Here is a 27,242-nt window from a genome sequence, read left to right on the forward strand (position 1 = left end):
TTATATCTGGCACTCCAATGCAATGGATGTGCTCTACCTCAGTGATTATCAATAGACTTATGTGTCACCATTGTGGTGTCTATCTGTTAGATTGTGTAGTAGCGGGTGTCCATCCTTAATCTAAGTGTGCTGTAGGTTTCTAATCAAACCAGTTATACCAGCTGCTCCACTATCAACCCCAGTGCCCCAGCTTCAGGTTATTTATGACAAACCTTGGGCCATTTCTCCTTGTACTGCATGTTTATGAGCATTCTTATCTTATTGTAATAAAAGGGAAACATTAGAACTTATTTTATTTCACTATTGTATAAAAGGGAAAAACAGCTATGAGCATATTAATTAAGGTTATTCCTAACAATGTAATACACAGGTCTGAAGAAATTAAGTATAGAACCCTTTAATTACAAAATTATATTTACTTGTGTCAACTGTCTTCAGTGCAATACATGTTTGAGGCATGGACAGAATCTGAATATTTTTGCATCTTTTCATTAAACATTCCTCGAGCTTTACAGAATTCAATTCAATTCCGTTTTATTTATATAGCGCCAATTCACAACACATGTTGTCTCAAGGCACATCACAACAGTCAGGTACATACATTCCAATTAATCCTAACAATTGAACAGTGCAGTCAGAGTTAGCTTTTTATTCAAATTGGATAAAAAGTTTTTCTATCTAAGGAAACCCAGCAGATTGCATCCAGTCATTGACTTGCAGCATTCCCTCCTCCTGGATGAGCATGTAGAGACAGTGGAGAGGAAAAACTCCCTTTTAACAGGAAGAAACCTCCAGCAGAACCAGGCTCAGTGTGAGCGGCCATCTGCCACGAACGACTGGGGGTTTGAGAGAACAGAGCAGAGACACAAATACAACAAAGAAGCACTGATCCAGGAGTACTTTCTATGGGAAGGAAAAGTAAATGTTAATGGATGTAGCTCCTTTAGTCGTTTCACCTAGAAAGAAAGAACAGATAAACTCTGAGCCAGTTTTCAAGGTTAGAGTCTGAAAGAGAGCACATACAGTTAGTTACAGTTAAGCTCAGTCAATTTCCATGTCTATGAGAGAGAAATGGTTAAACACTAAAAGACAGGGCTATGTGGATCATCGGTAGAGGGTGAGCATTAAGTTGTTGCCAGCAGAAGCACGGACGATTCCCCTCTCCAGAAAGGTATCACAGGCAGACACAGAGCCAGGCCAGGTGTAGCTTCTAGGAAGCAAAACTAAAACATTTTCATTGCAAGACAATTTAAAACTTGAAAGGTGAATTTGCCTTTCTGCATCCATTGGGGTCAGTACCTGAGTCTCACCAGTATTTGAACTTGTAGGAGGGTCATTTTGGACAAACGGTCATATAAAGAGTTGATCATTAGCAGTTATGCATTTACTAAAATACTTGTGTAAATATGCTTTGTTTGTATTTATGTGGTGGGATTTAAAAAATGTTTGCTTTGTTACTAGTTAAACAAGGTTTTTCTGGTAAAATTAAAACAAAATTTAATGGCGTGCTTAAAAGCAGAAAATACATTAGGGTGATTACTGTGAAACAAAAATATGGAGCTGTAAGTGCAACGAGAGGAGACCTGCGTTAAAGTAATCTCTTGTTATTCTTATTTATTTGCCTTTTACACATCTGTGCCTAACATTAATTTCAAGATTCGTGCTTGCCTAAAGTACACTTGACTTCAACTAAAGCCACAAAACGCAAGCTCTCCTCTTCAACTCGGTTTCCGGACCACTGTTTCCTTACCAATATGGCGGCGTTGTTGACTCACTACTGGAATCTCGTAAGAATGTGTTTGAACTCTCGCGAACATTAGGCGGTCAGTGCCTGATATGAATAATGGCCGCCTTCGTAGCGATGGCCGGAACGGAAAATAACACAAAAGGCATTTTAGAGCTTCTCAGCTGACTGGAAAGACCGCAAGGCGCCAGGTACCCCTACCTACCCACGTTTCAGGACGGATGGGTGGAGGGGGATTGGCGAAAGGATTTAAGAAAGAAAAAGAGACTGAGGGAACACAGGGAAAGCTAAGTGGGGAGCTAGCGCTAGCTTGCTAACAACACGGTTGTCACTACCGGGGAACGAACCCGAGTAACCGCGACAGCTGTGCATCAGGAGGGCCGAATGAAACGGTGACCCCGCGGTGTGATCAAACTGCCGGCCTGTCGCTAATATGAGCGGACCGGGTCAGGACAGCGAGCCTGAGGCGAAAGTTCTTCTTATCAAGCGGCTTTACAGGTGATTGAACCAGGCCGTTTCCGCTGAGCTAACCGACGAGCTAAACAAATATCTAAAAGAGTCTGATTAAATCTGTTATTGATTCAAATGCCTTCATGCTTGTAGCTGAAACAACACCTAAATCTGTCAGGGGTTCGTTTTTCTCAGATAAACGTATAACCAACTGTCATGCCATTCATGTTAAGAGAAATGAAACGTAAAAGGTTGTAGCTTTCAACATTTCAGGACAATTGTTACGTGACAAACTTCTGTTCCCCGTTATCCGTGGGGTCACTGTAATGCTTTCTGTCCAGGGCTGTGGTGGAATCTGTGCACAAGCTGGATGCCATCATCGGCAGCAAGTCATCCTACAGAGAGGTCTTCAAGCCAGAGAACATCAGCCTGCGGAACAAGTACGTCCAGCTCTCAGTACTATGAATCACTAAGGACATTGAAATGTTACTGGCTAAATGATCCCAGGCCTTACCAGGTGATAGGTGCACTGTGTCATCTTTTAAATTATGATTGGTCTCCTTCTGCAGCATTTCCTTTTGGTCAGCAAGTAGAGCACAGCCAGGCTTGTATTTGTTAAGTGGGTCAACAGAATTTACAGTTCTTCTCAGAGATATTTGCTACACTGATTATGATCTGCCTTTATAAACACAGGGTTGCTCTTTGGACTCAGATGTTTAAATATGTGTTGATGCATTTGGGTGACAATCTCATCCACTTTTTCAGTCTCTCAATTAGGATGTTATGAACAACTGCTTCTAATGCAACATTGAGATCCAGTAAAACTAACTATAGACCATATAAACCATTAAAGAGGTGTTTATGTTGTTGCTTTTTTTAATTAAAAAGATGATCTGCTAATAGCCTGGCCTTATAATGATCTTGCTCTTATTGCCTTATTGTTGAGGCATCTTGATTCAGCTTCCTTCAAACAGATTTGATTAGTACATTTTTTTTGCTTATGTAGAAAATGACCTGAAATATTTCATATCTGCGGCTTTTCAGATGGACATTTTCCTAAACATGTTAGAACCATAACAAAGCATCAAGATATGTATTTCAGGTTATGAATAATTTCTGTCAAAGATGGATAATTGATTTGTCTAAAAGTCTGGTTGTGCTCATGATTTAATCACATACTGCTTGTCAAAGGATCCCTGGTTGAAATTCATAGAACGAAAACATTATTGCTACCTTTGAAATAAAATGTAGCAGTTGCACATAAAGATCTAATATTTTTAACCTGATACCCGAAGAGTGATTTTAGCTCTTTGTCCCATTATATTTTGAAAATCACACTAATCGATGACAATATTAAAGGGAAATACATAGTAAAACTTCACCATGTTTGATTATCCAGGATAATTAAGGTGACCATTCAGATTTATTAAAAATTGTTATACTATTTTTTTGTTTCTAGTTTTATTTTATGTGCAGTAAAAAGTCATTAAATTGAACTAAATGATCTTCTGTTTCATGGTGATTGTCCAAATGTTTTTTCTGTATAAAGTAGGGCAGCCTGATATTAGTAAAACATGCGATACTTTTGGTGAAAGACGCGATGACGATATGACCTGCAATTAATCAACAAATAATTAAAACGTGTAAATGTGTTCTTGCTTTGGGTCTCATAGACCCCAGATAGTGAGCAGTCCATCCAGCTACTAGAAAAAAAAATGTATTCATCTCAACAAAGTTTTATGGAAAAGCTTATTTTGGGCAACGAGAACTTAGTTGCATTTCCCCCCAGACAGGAACTATATTGTTTCCAACCTATGGTGCAGGAACAGGCCTTTGTAAGTCTTGATGTAAAGCTGCGTCGTACCGATGGAAATGAGGAGCAGAGGGGGAGAACCCAGAGAAACGTCCATGTTCCCATGGTAGTTTTAATGGAGGTCGGTGCGAACCCCCATTCCTCTGACAATTTCCGTACACTCTGAGTCATTGATTGGTCCTTTCAGGTGGTGGTTTCTAGTTGACCTCTGGTGATTCCCTTACTGGCCGTCGTTGATGGTGTGTGTCCAACACACGTCTACTGACCCCCTTCGTTCCTACTGACTTCATTACGTGGAAACTTTTATGGGCTGAAGAGAGCTGAGTCAGGGTGATGAAAAAGACTGAGGGAAAATGGATGGCAACGAGGTCCAAAGAGAGAGACACAACAATAGTCTGAAGTAGTTTTGCCCAAACAGATTAACCCAACCTGGATCAACTTGGTTAAGAATTCAGTTTTGTTGTTTTTATTCAACACAATATTGTTCAATCTCTCAGCAAGTTGCTTACAGTCTGGTTCTGAATCCCAGACTGCCAAACCTCCAACATTTGTCCCAAGATGAAAACAGCCAGTTTCTTCGTGGAGAAACAACCTTGAGGTCGGTGTGACAAAACATGGCCCAATGTTATCATTTAGGTGTATCATCAGTTTTTCCCAGGCCATCAGAACCTGGCTGACCGGAAAGTCCTTCCTCTTGTGAATTCTTAATATTTGTTTCAGACTCTCCCTACAGTTAGGTTAGCTTTTAAAAATCATTGATAAGGTTCAGAAAACCTAAACCTTTATTCTCAAACCATTAAAATTCCCTTTCAGTGGTGAGATGTTCTGTTGATTAATTAATCATTATCTTAGTTTGATTATTAATAGTTTAGTTATTGGTTGTTTTAGTAACTAGAGGGAATCTATTCATTCAGTTTAGTTATTCAGGCAATAAATATATTTACATGATATATTTCTCTCATTGCTCTCATTAAATGCAGTTTAGACTCCCTGAAAAAAAGAGAATTTACCCTTTAGACAGATAATTGTAAGGATTTAAGACTGATAACAATCCTTTTAAATTATTATTAAATACTATTCAAAGAGACATCCCATGCATACATTTATATATACATACACACATGCATATATATGTATATGTCTGCCCTTTTCCAGTGTAAAAAGTGTTTAGAAGCTGTGCTCCAAAATAAATGGCGATCAGCGATTTACTAAAGACGTAAAGACTTGGAACCCAGCACCGGGTTCAGAATGACTTTAAATTTGAAAAAGTGAAATTGCCTTTGGAAAGATAATCAGATGCACACTAAGAATCTCATGTTTAAATGTGAAGAGTATTTAATAGATATCAAGGATGCTTGCCAGACATGGTGGGGAGGGTTTCTGAGCCAAAATGACTTCATTAGAAATGGCTAAAATATTTAGGAAAAATAATTCGTATAAGAAACCCTGTGCTGGCTAAAGTCTAACGAGACCTTTGACCTGATACCGGGAAAAAGAAATCGACTCTTAGTTGACGCAGCTCAATGTGAACATCAGATGAGTCGACTAGAAAATGAAAGAGAAATACATTTTGTGAAGTAAATATGCTCAGACAATCATCGATTTCAATCAATAATAAAGGTATACTCGCCTCGCTGTGTAAATCAAAGTAGTGCATGGTTCTAGGGCTGCACAATGTATCGCAAATATTTTCACTGTATTCAATATGCATATTGTGAAAAACTTCTTAGACTGCAGCAAGTCTTGGCTAATTAATGTGTCCTTCTAGAACATACCACTCATCTCTACGGTTACAGTAACATTAAAGCAACTTGACATGATTTTTTCTGTAGATAGGCGGGGTTTTCAAAAGTCGTTATATTTTAGCATGGTTTTTTGTTTTAGTGGCACTAGTGGCCTTTATTTTTAATTTTTTACGGAAAGTATGCGGACAGGAAATGGTGTGGAGAGACATGAAAGACACGTGGCAAACTTTGCCGGGCCCGGAGTAGAACCCGGGACAGCCACATCCATATCTTAGCATGGTTTTTGTTCAGCTTCATTTTTGTGTCCATAAAATCACCAATTAACGAGACTATAATCTCTTTCAGGATCGATGCAGGATCTTTGACATGTAGATGAATCTGAGAATTAGGTTTACATATCTTACAGTGAGAACTGAGTTTACATTCAGTGGCGTAGACTTAAAAACCTTCAGGTGTGTCTTCTAATATTTAGCATGGATTTTAATCATGTGAGATTAATCAGAATAAAAATGTTTCTTTAGAATAATTTAGTTTGTCAATCCTGATGTTTTAAATATGTAGACGTTTTAGTTTTCTTGTAGCACCACACTTGATATAAATTTATGTTGACTCATTGGTTCACCCGCCTAACCAGTTCCTCAGCTGTTGCTTAAAAGTATTCATGTGTTCATCTGTAGCATGCTTTTGTTTTTCTCAGGTTGAGAGAGCTTTGTGTGAAATTGATGTTTCTTCATCCGGTCGACTACGGCCGCAAGGCTGAAGAGCTGCTGTGGAGGAAGGTTTACTATGAGGTCATCCAGGTTATTAAGACAAACAAGAAGGTGAGATGGCAAAAACAACCCTACAACTGTGGAAGTGTCCCCTTGGTGTCAACCCAACCATACAGTTCAGCAGATTGATGTACCGGAGTCCTACGCAGTCTGTACTGGTGGACGTTTTTCAGAGTTTATTCCCTCTCCAGACGTTGTGTCCATCCATCCGGTTGTAGAAATGCTTGCAGTAAATTCATGGTCAACTTAGGTATTTACAGTTTAAAAGTCGACAGAAACTTTGAAAACTCTGGAAATGAAATAACAGAAAGGTTCGACCCTGCTAACTACCAGTTTAGCATCTGGAAACGGAAAGTTTGTTGGACACAGATTCTTCTGCTTTTAGCAGATGGAAACACAACAGGAAGTATGAACTTGAATTTGTCAAAAGAGAAATCAAACTGGTGTGGAAATATCTTGTTTTGAACTCATGAAGATGTTTTTGCTCCTGCCGTTGTGTGTAATTCAGCTTTGAATTGAAAACTTGGGCCCCTAATAGGAGATAGTTGTAAAATCTCTGTGCTTATATGTGACAGAAAGAACAAAGCCAAAAGGATAAGAGACATTAATAAACAATCCACAAAAGCCATAAACTGTCAGGTACAACCAGACACAGAGTTAATATCAGCAACTAAGTCATATAAACTGGCTTTACTGAACATTAGATCTCTGTCAGGAAAATCATTTTTAATCAATGACTTCATTACTGACCACGATCTTGATGTTCTGTTTTTAACAGAAACATGTTTACATGAATTTAATGATGCTCCCATTCTGATAGAGGCGACGCCTCCGAACTACAAATTTCTTTGTGAGAGCAGACAGCAAAGAAAAGGTGGAGGGGCCACTTTGTTTAAAGTTTTATTAGAGTGTAAAAAAGTATTTCTGGGCAAATTTGACTCTTGAATATTTGGCTCTCCAGGTAAAGAGCCCGGTCTGAACCATGTTCTGGAATATTTACAGGCCTCCTAAGTCCAAAACAAACTTTATCAGTGATTTTAATGAGCTTTTATCTGTGATATGTGTTGATTATGACTGTTTAATTATTGTGGGAGACTTCAACATTCACATGGACAATCCTGAAGACAGAAGTCCAATAGATCTATGTGACACTCTTAGAAATGTTGGTTTGACTCAACATGTTAAACAGCAAACGCGCAAATAGAGACATATTTTGGACTTGATCATCATTAAGGGTCTAAACATTTCCAAGGTGTCTGTAACTGATGTTGCCCTATCTGACCACTTTTCTGTTATTTTTGAAAGCATCATCTGCAATGACTCAGTTTGCCAAAGAGACATGATAAGAAAACGCATCTTTAAGGACGGTGCTGCTGAAACCTTTAACCAAATTTACTCTTCTACCTCCACTTTGCCCTGTAACACTGTAGATAAGCTGGTAGAAAACTTTCATTCTAAAATCTCGGACATCATTGATTCAATTGCTCCAATTAAAGTGAAAGTCGTTTCTGGGAAGAAAATGTCTCCATGGAGAAGTGCTCCACCAGTCAGAAGTGAATAAAAGGAGTGTCTAAAAGCTGAACGCAGGTGGCTAAAGACTGGACTCCAGGTTCACTATATTATCTATAAAGAGAGACTATACAGATGCAAGGGAATCTTTCTTTTCTGAGATCATCAGCAAAAACATTAACAATGCTGGTGCATTATTTGCCACAGTTGACAGATTAACAAAACCTCCTGTAACTGTAGCATCTGAACTCCACTCTACCAGGGCCTGCAATGAATTTGTTAACTTCTCCACTGAAAAAACCCAAAAGATCAGAGAGGCAGTCAGAACATCCACATCAACTCTAGTACCAAAGTTGTCTCCAACTAGAACTGATTTCTTTTTCCTGTTGTCTCGATGTTTTACCCACAGCTTTCCTTAAGAAAGCTTTGCCTGTAATAACATCTGATTTAACACAAATAATAAACACGTCCCTTTTGTCAGGTGTTTTCCTCCAGGCCCTAAAAACAGCAATTATCAAACCTCTATTGAAAACTTGGACAACTTGGACAAGCTGCTACTACAGAACTACAGGCCTATATCAAACCTCCCCTTCATCAGTAAGATTATTGAAAAAGCTGCGTTTCAACAGTTAAACAACTTCCTAACAACATCCAACCGCTTCGATGTCTTCCAGTCAGGCTTCCTGCTCACCACAGTACAGAGACTGCTCTTGTCAAGGTGTTCAATGACATCCGTATAAATGCTGACTGTGGAAGAACCACAGTGCTGGTATTATTGGACCTTAGTGCAGCATTCGACACTGTTGATCACTCCATTTTATTAGAGCGCCTGGAAAACTGGGTCGGCCTTTCTGGTACAGCACTCAACTGGTTTAAATCCTACTTGAAGGACAGGGACTTTTTTGTGTAAGTAGGTAACTTTACATCAGAGACCACAAGAATCACATGTGGCGTTCCCCAAGGGTCCATCTTAGGGCCCCTCCTATTCAATATCTACATGCTCCCCCTAACTCAGATTTTAATAAACAACAACGTAAGTTATTGTTGTGGATTTTCTTATCAAAGTGGGAGAGAAATTAACTCACAACAAAAGAAAGTCCGAACTTTGTCTTTATAAAATTTATTCAAAGGCAGTCAACTTTTGAATGACCGTCACTGAGCAAGTCAGTTAAGCAGAGCAACGAACACAAAGTAAAAATAATATTTATAGCAAAATGAAGGTGTTGTCTCAACTTCAGAGAGTTTAGTTTTATGGTTCCTAGACCCTTCCCAGGTCAGAGGTAACAAAGTCATTTAGGAGAACACCCATCTGCTCTTTCTCGGGACATAACCCTTCAGGGAATGTTTAACCATAAACCTCCTGATAATGAATTTAAAGGTCATCTCCTCTTAAGTACTAAACACTAATAAAACACAGAGGTCAGAGGAGAGAGGTAGATGGAAGGTCACCTCTGAGTGATAAAACACAGAATCAAATGAGAGAGGAGAAGGGAAGATCAGAGCACTTTAAAATAATTTTCCATTACATTATCATAACTACTCAGACGACACACAGCTATACGTTATGATGTCACCAGGTGACAATGAACCCATTCAAGCGCTGGGTAAATGCTTAGAAGAAATCAATGCTTGGATGGGCCTAAATTTTCTTCAGCTGAATCAAAACAAAACTTAAGTAATAATCTTTGGACCAAAGGAAGAGCGTTTAAAAGTTAGCACACAGCTTCAGTTAATACAGCTAGAAACCACCAGTCAGGCTGGAAACCTGGGTGTAGTGATGGACTCAGACCTGAACCTTCAGAGGAACATAAAGACAGTAACAAGGTCGGCCTTCTATCACCTAAAGAACATCTCCAGGATTAAAGGACTAATGTCTCTGCAGGACCTGCTGCCCGCGTCCTCACTAGAACTAAGAAAGTGGAGCACATCACCCCGGTTCTAAAGTCCCTACACTGGTTCCCTGTAGCTCAGAGAATAGACTTTAAAATACTTCTGTTAGTCTATAAATCACTGAATGGCTTAGCACCAAAATACATTACAGACTTGTTGTCAGTGGATCAACCACCCAGACCTCTCAGGTCTTCTGGCTCAAATCTACTCTGCAGAATCTGGGCCATCTAAACATTATTAGTGAAGTTTTCAGTCCAATTTTCCTTTCGTTTTTTTATCCATCATTCTATTCTCTTTATTTTTTTTAATTACCTCTGTTGTTTGATTTTCTGTATCATTGTAAGGTTTTTCCTCATGTTCAGCGCCTTGAGTGCCTTGTTGCTGAAAAGCGCTCTATAAATAAACTTTACTTGATCTCTGTATTAAACATGTTTTTATCTGCTTTTTTTTTTTTTTTTTTTGCTCCTAACTCGTTTTGTAGATTTGCATGTATATGCTAAGTTTTTTTCTGTTGTCTTATTTTTAGCACATCCACAGTCGCAGTGCTCTGGAGTGCGCCTACAGAACACACCTCATCGCTGGCGTGGGTTTCTACCAACATCTGCTGCTCTACATCCAATCACATTACCAGCTGGAGCTGCAGGACTGCATCGATTGGACTCACGTCACCGATCCTCTCATTGGTGAGATCTCAACACATGAATTCTTCCCTAAACAAACACACATGGAGCTCCGGATTAGTCTGGAAATTTGTTGCTGTGGTCCGCACAGACCACCTTCAGGTTTGTCGAGCATTGCAGCTTTATGCTTCGTTTAGTTTCTGACTTCCATGGTCCTTTTAGGTATTTGGATTGCTGCACCAAGCCTCTTCTGATTGGTTCAGCTTTCACTTTTTTCATGTTGAATCTCCTTCATAGCTCAGGCCTTCTGTTGACTGTTGAGCTGTAATAAGTGGATGAGCCAACGGTGCTGGAGTTGAGGATCATTGACAGCAAATCAGAGCAGGTTTTGTTGTTTATTCGCTGTCGCTTCATCTGCAGGTCTGCTGATTCATTCCCCTCATCTTTCAGGTTGTGAAATCTGAATCAGTAGTTCCTTAAAAGTTCCATAAAGTGAAACTTTTTAATTAGGATTGCTGTATTTGGCGCCGCTTCTGTTCAATTGTTTCAGCATTTACAGTTTTTATTCATTTAATTGTTCATTATGCGGTCTAATACCCAATGATTATGTTGATAAAATATAATTTCAACCATTTTTAACCTCTTGCATTGTAGCTCAGGGTTCCTCTAAAAGATTCAAAACTTCTCGTCACTTTGGACCTGAAATCCATTTGTTTCCAACAGGGCGGAAGAAACCCGTGTCAGCCTCTCCCAGGGAGATGGAGTGGGCTCAGATGGCCTGCCATCGCTGTCTGGTCTACCTCGGAGATCTGGGTAATAACATGTTGATAGAACATTTAGATTAGTTCATCACGCTCCCAGGCCTGGAGAGGTGTGAGGCAGCTTGTGGGTGTCATCCAGCGTGGGAAAATTGGCTTCGTAATATAGAAGTAACTGAGAACAGGCTGTGTGTGATTGGGTTGGACGTTTATGATGAGCATGGTTCTATCCATGCATTTTTTAGCATGTGAAAACTGTTTTCTACTGACGTTTATGAAACTATTAGAAATGTTTAAGTTAAAATTGAATATAAAACTGTTTAAATGATCTAATTTTCACCGTTTTTCCTGATTTGCTGTTTATATATTTGTAATATTCTTTGATTATGTGGTTTTGTCATCAGCGCGGTATCAGAATGAACTTGCTGGAGTAGAAGCTGAACAGCTGGCAGAGAGATTTTACCACCAAGCCTTGTCTGTAATGCCCCATGTTGGTGAGTGTCTGTGATGTCATGATTACATAAACGGCTCTCTAAGTGGTCGGAAAAGACAACACAAAGTAGTAAATATCAATATGAACACAGTATTCTGATTGATTGTGCTGCAGCTGCTTAGATCCAATGGGTCAGTAATGATTCTGGTTCTGGAATATACCAGAGCTCGAATTCTTTGAAGCAGGTTTCTCTTTGCTGATTTCAGACACTATCATGTTTGAACTTAGAGTTTAAAACCTTAAAAACACGTGCTACATTTGCTGTGGCGTTCATGTAAACATGCTTTGTCACATTATTATTATTATTATTATTATGTCTCTTTGCTTTTATGATCTGTTTAGAGACAGAATTGAGCTGTTTAACATACGTGACCCTCGTAGCTTCTCAGATGTGGTTTCAGTGTGAAACAGTTTTACCTTAACAATAATGATCAGTGGTGCTCCTTTAGTTCCAGTGCTGTGGCTATTTTTGTATTTTTATGACTGGAAAGATTTTCAAACAGCTGAACTGTCATTCTTGTAAGCGAGAGAAAAATTGAGTTGGCCTCTCTCAGCCAGCTGACCGGTGGTGCGCAGCGGCAGGGGGTTGAAGGGGAGCGCTGCTTCTCCCTGTTCCATACAGTGGGAGAAAACTGATCTGCCTTGCACGTTCTCTGGCATCTCTTTAAAAGGATTTTAAACTCGGTTTGATGGTTTTGAACCTGGAACGTTTTAAAACTCCACACACCCTAATGCCCCTAGCATGCCTACCCTTTTATGTGACAGCTGTGCAGATGTTTAAAGTGCTTGCAATGATTAGCAGTCTTTGTCTTTAACTGCTGCTTCTGTGATGCAGCTGTTTGAGATCAGCCATTGTGCAAAAGCTTTAGATACAAACCATATTGCATCATCCATCGCTTTTGTCACCTTTTTTGGTTGTTGCATAAGATCAGCAGGGCATACAGCTTAGCAATATCTGCAGTGAAGCCCGTAGCGGTCGCATCAGATAACAGGTTGCACTGTGTCGAAAGGGGATCAACCTATTCTCCAAAGCGGTGATAGTTTTGTCATCCATGGCGATTTATTAAGTCAGCCCTTCTGTAACATATTTAGTTTCCTCTAAACGGTGTTACTTCACCTTTTCACTTTCAGAGTGAGTTGGGGGAACTCTTTACATCTGTCCATGTGACTGGCTACCACCTGCAGAAACGCCTAAATCTCAACTGCTTTCATTTCCTGTTTCTAAAATAGCTCCAAACCACAACATTTTGTAGCAGCTGTATTCAGTGGATCTGACTTGGAACCACTGACAGGAGGACCACAACAGAGGTTGGGAGTTAGGTGAAGTGAGCTGGTCTGAAGCCAGTAGTTCAGCAAGTTACTGCTCAGTCAGGTCAGGGCGTTCCTAATTGGTGGTTCCATCTGGGCTTCACCTAACCAACAGCCATGTATCACACGTAGTGTTATTTTGGTTTCTCCTTGTAATACATAGACTTACAGAACATTACATTTAGCTGGTGTCTAATAAACCCAACTACCAGGTTTCACTGTCTTTCCATATCTAGAATGGATCAAGGCATATGGTGACCAGTTTTCAACATGTAACATCAACTATGAATCTTAACCACCTTTCCACAGGAATGCCTTTTAACCAGCTGGGAACCCTGGCTGGGAGCAAGTTCTACAATGTTGAAGCAACATACTACTATTTACGATGGTGAGGGTGGATAATGTCCAGTTTCAAATCTGTTTAACCAGTTCTTCTTAACATAGGATGCTAAACGAATGTTTATTCTGTCCTTAGCATCCAATCAGATATTCCGTTTGATGGGGCCTACGGCAACCTGAAGCGCCTGTTTGACAAAGCTGCCAAGATGTACCACCAGGTGAAGAAGCAGGAGATGAAGAAGCTGTCTCCATCTCGGCAAAGGTGAGGAGGACTCCAAAGCATCGTTATATAGGTTTAAAGTCCTAATTGGCCTTCTCAGGTCTGTTTTACTCTCAGTCTTACGACCTGCCAGTGAAACGAAAAGTCATTCTGCTCCATCTGCTCTCAATCAACCATCAGATAGCCATCTCAGCCAGATAGAAGCTTTTAACGGCTAGTGAGAAAAACGGCATCTGGTAAAAAGGAGGTCTGGGCCAAATAGAATAACATTGTTTCACTAACTGGAAAACATTAAATGATGAATTTGGTTCAATAACGACTAATTCACACTCCTATGTCATCCTCTCCTATTATGTGTCATGTTGTTGTCAAACTATTAAAAACTCATTCATAATTCTCTTTATTTCCTTTCCATATAGATCCAAAGACATTAAGCATCTCCTGGTGAGCTTCATGTACCTTCAGAGCCTGCTGCAGCCCAAAAACAGGTACATATTTGATCTGCCGTGCTCTTTATTTCGCTTCCTCTTTATTCACCATTTTAGAACCAGCGAAACCATCTTTCTGTAGTTTTTAACCTAGACCACAAAACGTGGTCCCTACTTGGTAGTGCATGGTGTTTACTTTTTCCTTAAATAAAATCAGTTTATTGATAAATAGCCACAGCTAGCAACGATGATAGGACTTCCATGCTAAAGTTGTTTTTGTTGCAGTGTTTCATTAAGTTGTTTAGTAAGTCTACACCTTTGCTTTTCGGTTTCCCTTCTCTGCTAATGAAGTTTAATGGAGACGGAGCTGACTTCTCTCTGTCAGTCGGTGCTGGAGGACTTCAACCTCGTCCTGTTTTATCTTCCGGCTCCAACACACGGAGGTGCTCAACCCTGTCCGAGCGAGGAAGAGGAGGAGCAGTTGCAGCATCACAGTGACAGCCCCTATCCCGTTCTACCTGACAACCTCATCTTCAAGATGGTGGTTACATGCCTGATGGTGGTACACAGCCTTAAGAGAGGAGGTGTGAGGTTTTTTAGGATGTTTGTACCTGGTTAACTGCTAACGTGAACACAGAAATGAGCAGATTTCAATGCAGATAGTCCCCTCCTGATATACTAGACCAGCCAAGTATCATTTGTTTCTTTTTAATGAACATCAAAAACATGTTGGTCAAACATCAAGACACGGTGTCAGAACTTCAGCTTTCATATCCACTTTCTGGAAAACATAGCATATCTTTATCTTTTATGGGAAACCTGCCTTTTCATTAAACTAGCATAACTATTGGTTCATGTATTTGACATCCAACAGTTTGCTTGTTAATTAGTAGACTGAAGGAAGAAACCTGCCCCATAGCCTGAATGCTGCAGGAAAAACCCTAAAAGAACCATTTAGTTCTTTCACAACTATAAACCGTCTCTCTTTTACAAGCCCAATATTTACAGCTAAATGTTTCGCTAAGTCTATATTTCAGATTCTTTTCCCCGCCTAAACCTTTGTTGATGTTTTAGAAACCTTTTTTTACTAGTAAAATGGATCTTTGTGTTCATAAATGTCAAATAAAAACTCTTTGCCAGTGCAAAGCTAAAAGATGAGAAAAGCAAACAGGTTGTGTGAATATTTGGGATTTTATTACCAAGTAGCAAAGAGAGCTGAAGATATTATAGAAATATATACTAGGACAATAGGGTTCATAATGCTCCAAATATGTAAACTGCTCTACTTGTTTGTGACGATTTAACGAGAACAGGTGAATAATGATTATAAAACACAAAAATTGTTCTTTTTTTTATCTTTTTAGTTTATTTCAATGAAAAAGTGCCCCTTTTCACTTTTAACAAATGTTTTGTTTAAGGATCAAAGCAGTACAGCGCTTCCATAGCTTTTACTCTGGCCCTGTTCTCCCATCTCGTGAACCACGTGAACATCCGGCTGCAGGCTGAACTGGAGGACGGGGAGAGCCAGGTGCCTCCGCTTCACACTGACGCTGCAGGTGAGATGGAAAACCCCTCTTAGGCGGGGCAGAAAAGTCCCACCAGCGCAACAGGAAGTGTGTTTTTGTGGTTAAAAATTCTGAAAATCCACATCAGTGTGTTTTCTGGATTTAAAGTCTGCTAATGTAGATTAATACGGAGCCCACGAGGGGACATGGGGAATTTTTTTCTTTTGCGTTATCTCGCAATACTTTGTGGGCGACCCGTTTTTGAGATTTTTTTTCAGTTTTATTTTGAAATCGGCCTTAAATAAAAGGATCTTCAATCAGACTTAAAGACAGTTATTATCCACATGCTGTCAAACTGCTGACCTCTGGACAATAATACTCCACGAAACCACATCTGACACTTTATGTGATTATTACTGCTGCATGATGTGTACTTTGTTTGCACCCCACTTTTGTTTTGATCGTGATTTGAACGGTTCTTCTTATCCTAAGCATTTAATCGCATTGTTGACTGCGTGTTAACCTGCATATGACAAATAATCCATATCAATGCCATATCAGTGCTGTTTGTTTCGTGAGCAGTTTGTCATCTGTGCTGCTGTTCCAAAATGCACAACTTTTTCTCAAGGTGATTAACAACGTTTGCAAGCAAACGCAAAAGTATTGCGTGGGAACGCAAAATAAAAGAAATTCCCCCATGTCCCCCCACGGGCTCCGTAGATTAAAAACAGCATTGCTTTGGGAGATGTAGAAGTTTTTCCCTTGGTAGGATGTCAGAACCAGCTATAGGTTATTCGTTCTTAAAAAAGTGACGCAAGTTAGACAGATAAAATTTAAAAAAAAGCATGTTTCTTCTCTAACCCAGATGACCTTGAGGTGAGAGATTTGTCAGCTGCAGAGGTGGGTCCTTCAGAGGAAAGACCTCTGCAGAATGGCTCCCTAGAGCAGGAGGATGAGGAGGACAAGGACGAAGAAGGCTTTGAGCGAGTCAGAGTTAAAAAGCTCAGCAGTGAAGAAGACCAGCACAAGCCCGAGGCGGAGAAACAGAGGCAGAAAAAGAAGTACACTCGCCTTTCTCGGCTCCGGCGGCGCCGCTGCGCACGCAAAGGTGGCCCTGGGGAGGATGAAAGCGATCTGAGCGAAGGATTCGAGAGTGAAGAAGAAGAGAATGACGATGAAGGAGAGAGGGTCCGTGCTGATTCAACAGGTGGGACAACAATAGATGAACCGCTTAACCCTTCATCTGTGAAGAAGGAGATGAAGAGGGATGCCCTGGGTGAGGAAGGCAACTGGGAAAGTGGCTCTGAGGAAGAGGATGGAGGAACAGCTTTTGATGTGGAGACCGACTCGGACATGAACAGCCAAGAGTCCCGCTCAGACCTAGAAGACATGGAGGAAACCGAAAATGTGGAGGGTCAGGCCCGTGAGCACCAGGAGGAAGAACAAGACCAACCCAGAGAAGAGGGAGGAGAGAGGGACAGTGAGACGCCTCCAAGCGCTAATGGGCCTCTCATGCAAAGCGACTCCAGTATCAGCAGCAACCTCCAGGCCATGTCCTCCCAACTCTTCCAGTCAAAACGTTGCTTCCGGCTCGCTCCAACATTCAGCAACATGCTGCTGAGGCCCCAGGCTGCTGCTTCCTCGGGAAATCCCACATCTACGGAGACCTCCGCTCCCCCATCCCAGGAGACGCCGCCTCCTCCTGGAGAGTTACACAGCGACATGACCTCTGGTGCTGCCAACGGAACCAACGACAATGGTAGCGTACATTCAGCCTCCTTATTTCATGCATAGTGAATTACTAGTGTTCTACTTTTTCCACATGTTAGTCACTTTACAACCACTTCCATGGATTTAATGTGATAGACCAACACAAAGTAATGAGTTGTTGTGAACTGGAAGGGGAAAATGATTTGTGTTTTTCAACACTTTACAATTAAAATTTGAAATATGTCAGATGTATTCAGCTCCATGTCTGTGTTCCCTCTAAATAGAAACCAGTAGCTTTCACTTGTCACGTAATCAATAAAAGAGTCCAGCTGTGTGTAATTTTAACTTGGTATAAATCCGATGGTTCTGTGAAGGCCTCTGAGGCTTTCTGGGACAACAGTAGTGAACAAACCGAAGACAAAAGAACTCTTCAGACACGTCAGGGAAAAACTTGACATTTAAAGCAAAATCCTAAGCTTTAAAGATGTCACAGAGCTTTGTTCAAACCATCATCTCAACATGGAGTATGGTCTGCAAACCTACAAAGACATGGCCGTCCATCTATACTGACAGGCCTGGCAAGGAAAGCTCACAGTAACTTTGGAGGACCTGCAGAGATCCACGGCTCAGGTGGGGGGGGGGTCTGTTGACAGGAAAACTATAAGTCATGTACTCCACAAATATGGAAGAGTGGCAAAAAGACACCCGTTGTTGAAGGAATGCACATCACCCTGATTACGCTATCCCCACTGTTAAACGTGGCGGTGGCACCGTCATGCCTGAGTGGTGCTTTTCTTTAGCAGGGATAGAGAAGCTGGTCGGGACAATTACAGACGAAAACCTGTTGGAAGCTGCAGAAGACTTGAAACTGGTTCAGATGTTCACCTTCCAACCAGGAAACGATCCTACACTGACAACCAGAGCTATACTGGAATGGTTCATATTTAAGGTATTATGGTGTCACAATGGCCCAGTCAAAGTCCAGACCTAAATCCAATTGTCAGTCTGTGGCAAGATGTGAAAATTGATTTTCACAGATGGTCTCTGTCCGGTCTGACTGGCCTTGAGTTGTGTTGCAAAGTAAAACAGGCAAATATTCTTTTCCTCGAGATGTGCAACTCTGGGAGAGACATACCCCAGAAGACAGCAGCTGAATTTGGTGGAAAGTTGGTTCAGCATATAGAAATCTGAGAGGTGTGGCTTGTATTTGTAAAGTAATGTATCATTTCACTTCCACCTCATATTGATGAAGTGTAAAATCCAAATAAACCATGTTGTGTTTGTGTAATATTAAAACATCAGTTCATGGACTGTACACACTCCACAAGTCTCTTATCGTTACTCTTAGAATCTGGTTTTATCTGACCCAAACTTGTGTTTAACATCCTGCTTACTTTGTTTTCTTTGTTACTAGACTTGGTCTCTGACTCAGAGGAAAGTCAACACAGCACCCAGTCTGCACACAGTGAAAAAACTCTGTTTGAGAAGCTGGAGATTTTGACCAATCAGGGCTTAATGCAAGTAGTGAAAGTCTTTATTGATTGGCTCAGGACAAACACAGATATCATCCTCATGTGTGCACAGGTGAGCTGACATATTCATCTGTATTATTTTATTTCTAAAAACGTTTTTGTTTTACTAAGTGAGACGAGCTTCTTTCTCTGCAGAGTTCCCAGAGCTTGTGGAACCGTCTGTCTGTTCTGTTAAACCTTCTTCCAGATGGCAGCACGATGCTTCAGGCTGGTGAGTTGGACTGTTAAACAGAGAGATTTGTTCACATCACAGCAGTAGTCAGCAGAACTAAACCGTAACTGGTTTGGACAGCTGATCCAGGTGGTTTATAACCGTGTTGCAGCTGAATGAGAATGAGCACAAACAATGTCCTGAAACGCTTTAGAAATATAAACATTTTTGCACATTAAGTCAGAAAAGCTCTAAACACTCTGCTTTCATCATGTGTCTAGAAAAGTCTGTGGTGATGTTATTGCTTTATGTGTGTGTTGCAGATCTGGGTCTGAATGCAGAGGTGACAGAAATGTTGAAGGAGTGTGAACAGCCAGGATTGATCCAGAATTTGCTGCTACCTGAGGATGTGGCCCTGCGACACCTGCCTGCTCTCAGTGTAGCTCACCGCCGCCTTGATTTTACGCGAGGCAACTCCTCCCTCAGTCCCCTGCAGGAGGTACGCTCTTCTGATAGGAGAACATTTACAGAACTGGACGTCAGCACGTGGCTTTTTAAAGACATTTGAAATTGACTGAACATCTCAGGATTTGTTCTATTTAGCTGGTTAGCTTTTGCTTGAATTAACCGCCGTTTTCCAGCTCTTTTCCTTGGAAATAATTATAGGATGATATGTTCTCTAAACCATTGTTGCTAATCCAGTTTGACAGAAATGTGCGTCTTTGTTTCTAATAGCGTGTAGAACTCATTCAAGCAAAATGTGTAATCATGAAGGTTTCATATAAACTCTAAGTATAGAATCTGTTTCCCAAATGTTTCAGCCCTGGAAAAGTATGTAAAAATGTTTAGGTTTATAGTAATTATGGCTTATTATTCTTATATGTTTGATTCATATTCCTATGACAGATAAATTCAAATAATAAGACGCCATTTCACAGATTTTTTTCAGCCTGTAGATCACTTCACAGCAGGATTTGGTTTAAAACAGGCTTTCACCACAGTGCTGAAACCCACCATCCCAACTTCAGTGTAATGTCAGTATTTCTGGATCATGCAGATAATCTGAGTACAAGTATTTCCAAAGTAAACCCCTAACATTTTTCTGAGTCTTTTCTTTCTTTACCATTAAACAATGTCTGACGCACCCCCATGACTTCTAACATTTAGTCCGCTAAAAATATACATTGGACGTGGACATTTAAGGCCGGTAGAGTCCATCCAAGTGTACAAATGTATTATTGATGTGCAGTACATGAATGTATGGCATGCATTAAATGTAGTATCCTATCAGATATTTCATTCAAACAATCTGTTGGGATCTTGAACCCACTGATTTTCAATGATGATTGTAATTTCATATGATGTTGATTATGCAGCTTTGGCTTGACGTTTTGATAGAAAATATGTACGAATGCTGGCTAATTCGGTAAATAAAGTAGATTTTTTTTTTTTTTTAATACTTTAACCATTTTCAGCAGTGCAGATTTAGTGATCTGCATGTTTTCGTATAATCATGCCCAAATTGGATAATTTATTAAACTATTTCTCTATGGATACATTCGTGTGGACTGTTGCGAAAAGAACAAATTTTACTTTGCAAAGGAAAAAACAGAGAAAGTTCATTCATCATGTTCACCATCTGCACTGTTAAACTGTGACTTTCTCACAAGTATTCAGTGTGAAGAAGCTTCAGCTCTTTTATCAGCATTAAATGTTTCTGTAAACACTGTAAATGCACAAATATTTTATAGAAGGAACCTAAATGTAGATCTCAGGTTTTTCAGAGAAAGGTTTCTGACAGTAGATGGAAATTATTTCTTTTTCTCCAGTGTGTGGTGCGTGTGTGCTGCATTCGCAGTTTTGGCCACTTCCTAACAAATCTCCAAGGCAACGTCCTGCACTTCAACCCAGAAGCGGGAATCTTTACCAGCATCAACCAGTCCGAGCAGGATAATCTGGTGCAGCAGGCCAAGGCCCAGTTAAGGATGGTGAGTGACAACCTCCCAACTGAACAGACCCGCACTTCATTTATTCACCACGTAAACAGTAAAATTCACAAACAGCTTTTTTTCTGCAAAGATAAAATGAGATAATAAATGCATAAATACATATTTTTATTTGATGTTGATGCTCTGTTTTTTTTTTTATTTGTCAGGCTGAAGAGGAGGCGCGTCGAAATCGTTTAATGAGAGACATGGCCCAGCTTCGACTGCAGGTTATTTTTCAGCCTCTATCTGAAATCATAGCAGTAATGAAGCGCATGAATAGCATGCTGTTGGAAGAATAATCAGCAAAATATTTGTGCCTGATTAATGTTTTAATCTTCTTGAATTAGTCACAATTAGATGTAAAACTTTCTTCTTTTTGTTCCTAATCTGCAGTTGGAGGTTTCACAGCTAGAGGGCAGCCTTCAGCAACCCAAAGCTCAGTCATCCATGTCTCCCTACCTTGTTCCTGACGCTGCAGCCCTCTGCCAGCATCTGAATCTCATCCGGCAGCTGGCTGGCAGCGGCTGCTTCATCATCATCATCCCAAGAACAGGTCAGCGTACAGCGTCACACTAACACATGGAAGTTGTTTACACCTGTATAAGCCAAACACAAAGCAGATCAGTTAGTAGATGTTTAACTGTACCCCTAAATGTGTCACCACTGATCTGTTTGACCAAAGATTATTCAGATGTTCCAGTCCACTTACTAGAACACTGAAACTGGACACAATACCAGTCAGTTATCCGTCAGTGCTCTGTTCCAGCTGCCGTCCGCGTTTGCTTCATCTGGTAACTGTCTGTGTTGCAGTGATTGACGGGCTTGATCGATTAAAGAAGGAGAATGCTGGTGCAAGAGACGGCATCCGCTTTTTGGAGTCGGAATTCCGCAAAGGCAACAGGTTAATGTCTTTAGTATGGACCCTTCACAGAGGTTCTTTATAACTCTGGCCCGAAAGTATTGAAATTTTAGCAAGTTTTTAAATGAAAATATCATAGTTTTTGCAGTTTTTCTATGCGTTTACATGCAGTGTTTGCATAGAATTTTCCACAGCAGAATGGATTCATTACTGCAAGGGATAATTTTCTTATGGATTATTTTTTTGGTCAATAGATGAGAAACTTTGTATTTCTTCCACATCATTTTCCCTAAATATTGACTTTCAGTGAGAACGGATTCATCCTCTTAGTAAAGCTGGGACACACTAAACGACTTTCTCAGTCGTCATAGATTTGGAAAAGACGAGATATTCGCATAACCGACTGTATCCAGATCCACCTCAAAAAATTCAAAAATGATTGTTTGACTGTGACTGGGGTTGGGTCGGGTCGGGTCGGTACGATTTTAGTTCTGACTCTCCCTATCAACTGACCGCACCCACTGCAGACAGAGATTTTCTCCAACTGGGAATGGGGGATAAAATCATGTAGTTTGGCCCCAGTTTGAAAGTGGGATGTTTTCCTTTATATTAAAATCTAACAATAGAAATAACATGGTGGTTCTTTAAAGGTCAGGTAGCATGCCAGTAATGTACTTGCAATGTGTTGGATCTGGGTCCTGTTGAACCTTCCCTCTGTAGGTACATACGCTGTCAGAAGGAGTCGGGTCGCACTTTTGAAAGAGATAAACTAAAACGGCAGGACATTGAAGCTTGGTAAGCTTTGATCCATTCCAGTCAACTCAAGCTAAATTTAAGCTCTTTGTAATCTGACTCCTCTGCTCTGATCCTCCTTGTTTTTAGGCACCTGTATAAGATGGTGGACAGCTGCCGACAGCTAACAGTGTCCCAGAGCAACGGAGACGAAGATACAGCCGGCATGGTGACCATCCTGACGGGCCATGAGGTGGACGAGCTCTGCACTCGGTCTGCAGCCATGAAGGTCGGTCTTTCTGGGTTATTTAACAATTTTGGTTTCATGAAGGTGCATCTACTTAAGCAGAGCAACATCAGCTTCGTAACACAGCTTGAACAGATCAAACCGCGTGTCAGAAGCTCCACCGCTGTTCAAAATAGCAGTGGAAAACATTCAAGAAGCTGCTCTGCAATTAAAAGATGCTTTCAAAAATAAATAATACTGCTTTAATAATAGTAATAATTTAGTTGTACCAATAAAACATTTTTCATTAATTATAAAGAGAAAATTTACTTCAAACTTTTCTAAAGTCTTAATGGCTTGACAGTACACTGTGTTACACAATGAATGGAAAGTGTCTTGCAAAACTAATTATTACATAAACTACATTTCTTCACTTTAACACCACATTTTCTCTGTATTTCTTTCACATTTCATGTTAAATAAATATGAAATGGTTCTTTATTATGAACTGGAAGGAAAATGATACATGGTTTAAGATTTATTACCAATAGAGTAACATTATACTGTAATAGCCTTAAATAAAGTCCAAGCAGTTACTTTCAGAAATTACATTCACTATATTGCCAAAAGTATTTGCTTGTCTACTTCTACATGTTCATGAAGTTTGACGACATCCTTTTCTTAATCTATAAGGTCCAGTTTGTTGATGGACCCACCGTTGACAGCAACTTTCACTATTCTGTAAACACCTTCCACAAGGTTTAGGAGTGTGTTCGTAGGCAGAGAAAACCAGAACCGCAGCTTCTGTTCCGATTCATCCCAAAAGTGTCGGAGAAGGTTGAGGTCAGGACTCTGTGCAGTTCAGTCAGGTTTCTCCACACTAAACTTCATACACCTGCAGCCATGGAAGTGATTGGAACACCAGAATTCATTGATCTAGAGGTGGGATCCAAAACGTCTGGGAACATAGTGTAATTAGTAGGTAGACTTCACCTGTTTCATTTCATTTAGCAGTTCTGTCTAGTGCCGCTACATGCCTGTCCAGGAGACGCGAAGTGAAAACTGTGTTTTAAAGAAGCTCTGTTCAGTTTAAAATTGGTGAACTTCCTCAGTGCTTTTGTGATGACTGTTGCAATGTGGAAATATGTCGAAGTTCAAAATATTGGTATGACAGGATTTCAAGCTAAAATGACTCTATAACCAGGACTCACCGAGTCACATCCTGACAGCAGCTGAGTAGGTCTTTGCAAGGCAGACAAAAATGGACGACATTTTTAAATTACTGCCACAGATTTTTAATTGGATTTAGGACTGGACTTTGACTAGGCCATTGTAACACATGAATGAATAGGCTTTGATTTAAATCAATTCACTGTAGCCCTGGCTTGTATGCTCAGGGCCAGAAGCTGAACTTCCTCCCCAGTAGAGTCTCTTGTTGCCACCAACAGGTTTTTTTTGAGAATTGTCCTGCAGTTATCTTCATCCATCTTCCCATCAACTTGGATCAGCCATACTGTCCCTGCTGAAGAAAAGCATTCCCACAGCAGGATAGTGCCACCATCATAGTGGGGTTGGTGTGTCCAGGGTGAAGTGCAGTAGATTTTTACCACCCATAGAATTTTATTCAAGTTTTATTCAAGTCCCTTTTCTTCCATTTACCAATTATGCACTACTTTGTGTTGCTTCTATCACATGAAATCCAATACAATTCATTCAAGATGGTGGTTGTAAGGTGATAAAAGGGTTCAGAACATTTTTACAGGGCATCATATTTCTTCATGCAGTGCTGAGTTTTAGCAATATTTGCCTCTCCTTGTTCTTGTCTCTGCCAGTCGGCGACCCAGGCTGCATCGTCTGCAGGCATGGAGCTGAAAAACATCCTGGAGTTCTACCGTCAGTGGAAGGAGATCGGCTGAGAGCTTAAAGGGGGGGCAGCTGTCGGTGCTGCGAACAGCTGATCGATCACAACACTCGCTCCCTCTCTCTCTCTCCCACTCTTTGGCTCTGTGTGTATCTGCGTCTCCAAAAAGGAAACAAAACGACTCAAAAGAAAGCTGGATCCAAGAGTTAGAAGTTTTGAGGGCTGGACAATGAAATAAAGCGGAGTTCAAAAATAAAAAACAAAAGATGAAACACAGGCAAAACAACGCTATAAGAAGCAGCAGATCTCCCACCTGTCAGTTTGTTAAACATAAAGCGTGAGCGCCGCAGCGGTCGGGGGTGGAAACGGTGGGAGGGCGCTGCACAAATTCAAGTGCCCCTGGTTCACCTCTAACCAGGAATACACTGTATATGTTAGCAAACGCGTACATTTTGTGTTGAGAGAAACCATGCACACAAACTCATTCACGCTACAATGAATCCATATAGAAATTTAGAGCAGTGGTCTGGGTTCCCTTCCCCCTTTCCTTCAGTCTAATTTCCAGAAACCGGGTCAGGGATGTAAACCTGGTTGGGCTTTAAACAAGCAGAGTGACAGAGGAGGCCCAGTCTGACTTCCATCGCTCAGAAACAAACCAGGCGCCCTGAAGTTCACAGGCTTTCAGGAAGGATTCTAGATGATGGATATATTGTTTATCTTGTTTTTTAAATGTTATTTTGGATTATTTTTTCCTTATTTGCGGTGTACTTCTGTGACCAGTGATGTATGTACTGTGCTATTTTTGTCTGAGTAAAAAAAGAGAAAACTCAGCAGGCGTCACACCTGTTTGAAGATTTTCATTTGGATTTTATTTTTGTACCCAAATGATGTTTATTTTGCTTTTTTGTGAACTAAATCTGAATGATAAACACAGGAATGTTCAAGGGAAAGGGGAAGGGCTTGCTATTATGTGTTGATCCACTGTACCAATCCTGAACACAAGCTAATAAAGCAGAATCTATTTATAAGATGTCAAGTTAAAGGGAGCAGGTAGGTAGAAGCTGATTGGTGGATATCAGCTGACCTGTCCTGGAGGGTCTGGGCTGTGTTTGGATGTCTGTGAACTCCTGAAATGTATCCCATCAACATCACCATTTCCATAGTGACTGTCCCATCATGCAGAGGAGAACCAGTGTGTGTGGCCATGCATTGAACAATAAAGAGAAACTGATGCTGACCTTTTTGTGGTTTTCTTTCTCTGTCTTCTGCACTAGTTTAGTCAATAGTGCATTAATAAAAGGGAATAATTACCTAGGAGTGTAATAGAAGGATTACACAAACTCACCGTTTTTCAGGGTTGAATGAGTACACAGCAAACCACTTCAATGAACATCACAAACAAGAATTATACATTCAGGCTGAAATCTTTGATTAGATGTCTAAGTTTCACCTCAGCTACACGCTTTTGTGGAGCAACCAAGCTTGTGTTTGGATAATGAACCACTTTAATCAGAAATAATTAAATAGTTTAAGAATGGACCTGGCTTTTCATTTTGAGCGAGTACAAGACTTCTCCAGAATTCAAACTATTTCAGCTGTCTAAGCTGTTGATTTGTGGCAAACTTTAAAAATTTAGATGAAGTCCTCCTCTGGTACCACTGGCAGTGAAATAACCCCACACCATGATGTTAAGCTGCTCCTGCTCTTTCATGTTGGATGGTTTTCACTTGTGAATAGCAATCTTCAAGTCTAACCACAGATTCTTAATTAATTAATTAAGGTCTGGACTTTGACTAGGCCATTCCAACACATTTAAATGTTTGCCCTTAAACCACTGAAGTGTTGCTCCTGCAGGATGCTTCAGGGCATTGTCCTGCTGGATGAAAGGTGAACCCCGACCCAGTCTCATATCGCAGGCAGGCTGGCACAGGTTTTTCTTAGGAACATCCCTGTATTTGGCACCATCCATCTTTGCCTCGACTCGGACCAGTTTCCAAGTCCCTGCTGCTGAAAAACAACCCCACAGCATGATGCTGCCCCCGCCATGTTTCACTGTGAACTTTCAGGACCATTTTTTTATCTATTGATAATTTAACCCCCCAGTTTATAAGCCCAGTTTTCAACAAATATGATGGCATTTTGTATTCTATCATATTATGTTTTTCCCTTTTCTCCGCAAAGCCCCATCATTAGCAAATAATGCCTTTATAATATCCTGACCTCCTTCAGAAAACACATCATTACCTGATCATGCTACTCCCATCTGTACATGTATAACTCTTATCAAATGGAAAATGTTTAGTCCAAAGGTAGGCTCTTCCTGTTATTCCCATTCTATATAATTTTATAAGTAATCCATCCTTCCATACCACGTCGTATGCTTTCTTGAAAAACACCGCCACCACTTCCCTATTAACTTGAGCATTCCAAGTATCTGATTCCAAAAACACATGTACTCCTTCCTTTTCCTGAACCCACATGATGACAGTGGCCTTCTGCTTTCTGCATAATATGCCATCCTTTCAGTTATCATTCTCTCCATTATGGTACCTACACATGAGAGTACTATGGGCCTCTAACTTAAAGGGTTT

The 27,242-nt window shown here is 40.5% G+C and overlaps 1 protein-coding gene across 1 annotated transcript; it reads left to right on the plus strand.

Moving 5' to 3' along the window:
• Window positions 1-1,806: 1,806 nt before the first annotated feature.
• smg5 (SMG5 nonsense mediated mRNA decay factor) lies at window positions 1,807-25,888 on the plus strand. The gene is made up of 22 exons (XM_047360897.1): window positions 1,807-2,242; window positions 2,536-2,634; window positions 6,450-6,573; window positions 10,448-10,604; window positions 11,265-11,354; window positions 11,704-11,793; window positions 13,410-13,488; window positions 13,576-13,701; window positions 14,079-14,147; window positions 14,439-14,671; window positions 15,506-15,643; window positions 16,458-17,351; window positions 18,717-18,886; window positions 18,970-19,045; window positions 19,309-19,484; window positions 20,815-20,973; window positions 21,141-21,200; window positions 21,367-21,526; window positions 21,784-21,874; window positions 22,553-22,627; window positions 22,715-22,853; window positions 24,623-25,888. Exons 1-22 carry the CDS (start codon window positions 2,178-2,180, stop codon window positions 24,704-24,706), a joined length of 3,354 nt encoding a protein of 1,117 aa, XP_047216853.1. The 5' UTR covers window positions 1,807-2,177; the 3' UTR covers window positions 24,707-25,888.
• Window positions 25,889-27,242: the final 1,354 nt, after the last annotated feature.

Source organism: Girardinichthys multiradiatus, chromosome 3, assembly GCF_021462225.1.
Source record: "Girardinichthys multiradiatus isolate DD_20200921_A chromosome 3, DD_fGirMul_XY1, whole genome shotgun sequence".
Classification (NCBI taxonomy): domain Eukaryota; kingdom Metazoa; phylum Chordata; class Actinopteri; order Cyprinodontiformes; family Goodeidae; genus Girardinichthys; species Girardinichthys multiradiatus.

What these genes read in the sequence shown, in the direction of transcription:
- smg5 (XM_047360897.1), top strand. Translation starts at nt 2,178, where the DNA reads ATGAGCGGACCGGGTCAGGACAGCGAGCCTGAGGCGAAAGTTCTTCTT. An exon ending in GTCTGTAATGCCCCATGTTG is followed by an intron (nt 11,794 to 13,409) that starts GTGAGTGTCTGT and finishes ACCTTTCCACAG; the next exon opens with GAATGCCTTTTAACCAGCTG. An exon ending in CATCATCATCCCAAGAACAG is followed by an intron (nt 21,527 to 21,783) that starts GTCAGCGTACAG and finishes TCTGTGTTGCAG; the next exon opens with TGATTGACGGGCTTGATCGA.